At 45.1% G+C, this 3,695-nt stretch overlaps 1 protein-coding gene across 1 annotated transcript; it reads left to right on the forward strand.

The window, feature by feature from the left end:
- On the forward strand, positions 1-3,017 carry LOC110734886. Its single transcript, XM_021915014.1, has 3 exons — positions 1-306; positions 376-540; positions 2,745-3,017. Exons 1-3 carry the CDS (start codon positions 1-3, stop codon positions 3,015-3,017), a joined length of 744 nt encoding a protein of 247 aa, XP_021770706.1.
- The last annotated feature ends 678 nt before the right edge of the window (positions 3,018-3,695 follow it).

The raw sequence follows: 3,695 nt of genomic DNA on the forward strand, positions 1-3,695 counted from the left end.
ATGGCTGGCGGTGATGATGAACAACCAAAACAACCTCCTCCTCCTACCTCTAATGACTACCACCCAGCTAACGCCATTAGCAACGTCAAGAACGAAGTTCCCGAAATTCTTGATCGTGACAAAGGGAATTATGGTAGTTGGGTTGAGCTTTTCGAGATTCATTGTCATTCTTGCAATGTTATCGACCATATAAATCCTAAATCTCCTCGTCCTACGGACCTCACAACGGTGCAGTGGAACCGCCTTGACTCGATTGTGAAAAAGTGGATCTATAATACAATTTCTGCAGATTTAAGAAGCACCTTGGTACTTGTCTGATCAATCACACTGATAACTTCAATAGTTCATTGAATTCTATTTTTCGAGTTTGGTCAGGAGGGACAAAAGAGAGATGCTTTCCATCAGTCAAAAGCAGATACCGTCCCCCATGCTCTTAAGGTTCGCTTACCGAGGAATATAAAGGACCTGGGACCTCCGCAAGTTTGGTTGGTGTATAGAGCCGTAAGCGCGGTGGGGGATGACAGAGGTCGTGCTCGTACGGTTCATAGAAGGATATGATCAACTCGTTGATTTTTGCACTACTAGAAATAGGCCAATTTACGACGGACCAGTTCCGACGGACATGAAATCTGTCGGAAAGTTCCGACAGAATTAAAATCTGTCGGAAATTTACGACAGATTTCCTACGGAATACAAATCCGTTGGAATTTATGGGTTTTCCGACGGAATATTCCGTCAAAAACATAATATTTCGACGGAAATAAAATCCGTCGGAAATTTCCGAGGGATTATTCCGTCGGAACAGTAATGTTTCGACGGAAATAAAATCCCTCGGAGATTTTCGGAACATCTATTTTCCGGCGGAAATTAAATCCGTCGGAAGTTTATGACGGAATTTTCCGTCGGAAAATATTTACATAATAAAAAAAAAAACCCTACAAACACTAATAATAAAAAATAAAAAAAAAACCCTAAAAAAAACCCACAACGCCTCTCTCCTCCCTCATTTCTCTTTCTTTCTCCTGTGCGCCTCTTTCTCCTCCCTCATTTCTCTTTCTCTCTCCTGTGCGCCTCTCTTTCCTCTTCTCTTTCCCCTTCTTTTTCCATCAACGAAAATCACAAAAAATCAATATTTTTAATTCGATCTCCCTCCTCTCATGCTAGTTCAAGCAACTTCGAGCGAAAATCCGAGCAACTCGAGCCAAATCTCAGCAATTCCAGCCAAAATTTGAGCCATCAACAACATGTTCATTCGTCAGAGGAATTTTATTCATTTTTGTAGATTTCCGATTTGTATTCTGTTTTTTGTATTATTAACTTGCATAGATCTGGTTTGAATATAATTTTTGTTCAGATTTGTATTCGTTCGTCTGCTCTAATTTGTATAAAATACGATTTTTTTTCAATTTATTTTCGGATCTGTATTTTTTTTCAATACTTTTCGTTTTTTTTTTAATTTTTACCGTCTGGATTAGCTAGGGTGGGGTAGGGTGGTTCTGTGGTGTGGGTTATGGTTAGGTAGGGTGGTGGTGGGTCTGGGTGGGTTAGTTGTGGGTCAGGGTTATTGGTGGGGTGGTGGGTATGTGGTATGGGTTAGTGGTGGGTTGGTGGGTTTGGGGTTATTAGTGGGGTGGTGGGTTGGTGAGCCGTGGGGCTGGGTGTGTGTGGGTGTGCGTGAGCGTGGGGCTGGGTGTGGGTGAGGGTGGGGCTGGGTGTGCGTGAGGGTGGGGCTGGGTGTGGGTGGTCTGGACAGGAAGAGTGGTTTGGGTGGGGGGTGGGGATCTGGGTAAGTTAGGAGGGTAGGGGGCTGGTGGTGGGCTGGGGTGGGCTGGTGGTGGTGGGGCTGGGTAGGGGGGGTAAGGGGGTAGGGGGTGGGCTAGTGGTGGGGATCTGGGTTGTGGGGGTATTGTGGGTGGTGGTCTGAGGTTGAGGGTAGGGGGGCAGGGGGCCGGGTGGGCTGGTGGTGGGGGGTGGGGTGGGGCTTTTTTTTATTTTTTTTCCGACGGAATTTTCCGTCGAAAAATACCGCCTCCGACGGAATATTCCGTCGGAACATCTACCCCATCGACGGAATTTTCCATCGGAAAATATCCCACTCCGACGGAAAATTCCGTCGGAACGTTGCGACGGATTTACACTGAAAGTCAACAAAAGCGCCGACAGAACAAAATCCGTCGGAAATTCCATCGGAATCGACCTTTCCGACGGAATATCGCAAAATACCTACAAAGGGTCTTCCGACAATGCTTTCCGACGGAATTTCAGGGTTTTCCGACGGATTTTTTCTGTCGTTGATTGACTGTTTCTAGTAGTGTCGGGAACTTTCACTCCTCTATATTCGAAATATGCCTTTCTAGGAGCATTATAATCTGCAGCTAAAATGGTCCCTTATGAAGTCTCTATTGGTCTAATTCTTATTGTGCGCATTGTGAGCGCGTTTTGATCCGCGAAGGCAATCGCTCGGATGTTCCCCTAACCCAACCCGGGAACGGAACAGGGGGAACTGCAGCATGGAGATTGTCCGCGTCTCGTCGCAAGGCTCGCTAATATTATTCAAGATAACTGTGAAATTCGTGCTATTTATCTTGAGAATTAATTTAACAATCTTTTTGTTGAGAATTTTCCAGATGTGTCTTCTTATTGCCAGAAATTGAAGGAACTCAAAGAACAACTAAATAACGTTGGTCAACCCGTGTGTGAGAGAACTTTGGTTTTACGTCTTTGTGTAGGTTTAATTAACTCAGACTAATGATGGAGTGGCTCAATCCGTCACTCAGATTCGGCCTCTTCCGGGATTTGATGAAGCAAGATCAAGAATTTTGTTAGAAGAGTCTCAAAAATCTGCAAAAGACTACTTCGGACAAGCGTTTGTTACGCAAACGAACAACACCACCATCACCACCGCGACAACCACCCAACAGCAGCAAGGCAGGGTTGGTGATGGCAGTGGACGTGGAAACAAAGGGCGAGGTGGCAAACCTAAGGGAAAAGGCAGAGGGCGTGGTCAATCCCATTAACAACAGCTAGCCCTAGCCCAGACCACTAACCCCAACCAGCCATGCCTAACTCAGCAGCAACTTTAGGCAAGTTTTTAGCAGTGGGCTCAGCAAGCCGCATGGGCCAGGCCTTCTACTCCATTTCCGGTCCAACAACAGAGGTCAATCTTTAGTCAACCCAAACCACAAACAAGCATATGCAACATAACCCATTTATGGGTAGCCCATGACTCCAATGGACTTGACGTTGTCATTCTCTACGATGACTCTTCCAAACCCCGATAATCGGTGGTATGTGGATTCGGGTGCCACACATCTCATATGACGAATAACGCCGGTAATCTCTTACCCCTTTTTAAATTAAGCACTAAAAATCATATTTTAGTTGGAAATGGTCATCGTTTTCCAGTAACAGGTTATGGTTATGGTACTCTTCCCCATCCTAAAACACCTCTTGTCCTTAGTGATGTCCTCCTAGCACCTCAACTCATAAAGAACCTTATTTAAATCCCTAAATTTACCACTGATAATTCTGTGTCTATTGAGTTTGATCCTTTTGGTTTTTCTTTGAAGGATCTTCGTACGGGGAGAACAATAACGAGATGTGATAGTTCAGGAGAATTGTATCCAGTCAGGACCACCAAGTCCACTCCGTCAACTTGTCTTGCTACTTCCCTCATTGTTGTTTCCCCATCTACT

Source organism: Chenopodium quinoa, unplaced genomic scaffold (genome assembly GCF_001683475.1).
Source record: "Chenopodium quinoa cultivar QQ74 unplaced genomic scaffold, ASM168347v1, whole genome shotgun sequence".
In the NCBI taxonomy this organism is placed as follows: Eukaryota; Viridiplantae; Streptophyta; class Magnoliopsida; order Caryophyllales; family Amaranthaceae; genus Chenopodium; species Chenopodium quinoa.

Coding starts and splice junctions, on each gene's coding strand:
- LOC110734886 (XM_021915014.1), top strand. CDS start 1: ATGGCTGGCGGTGATGATGAACAACCAAAACAACCTCCTCCTCCTACC. Junction 307..375: donor CAGATTTAAGAAGCACCTTG/GTACTTGTCTGA, acceptor GAGTTTGGTCAG/GAGGGACAAAAGAGAGATGC. Junction 541..2,744: donor ACAGAGGTCGTGCTCGTACG/GTTCATAGAAGG, acceptor TAATTAACTCAG/ACTAATGATGGAGTGGCTCA.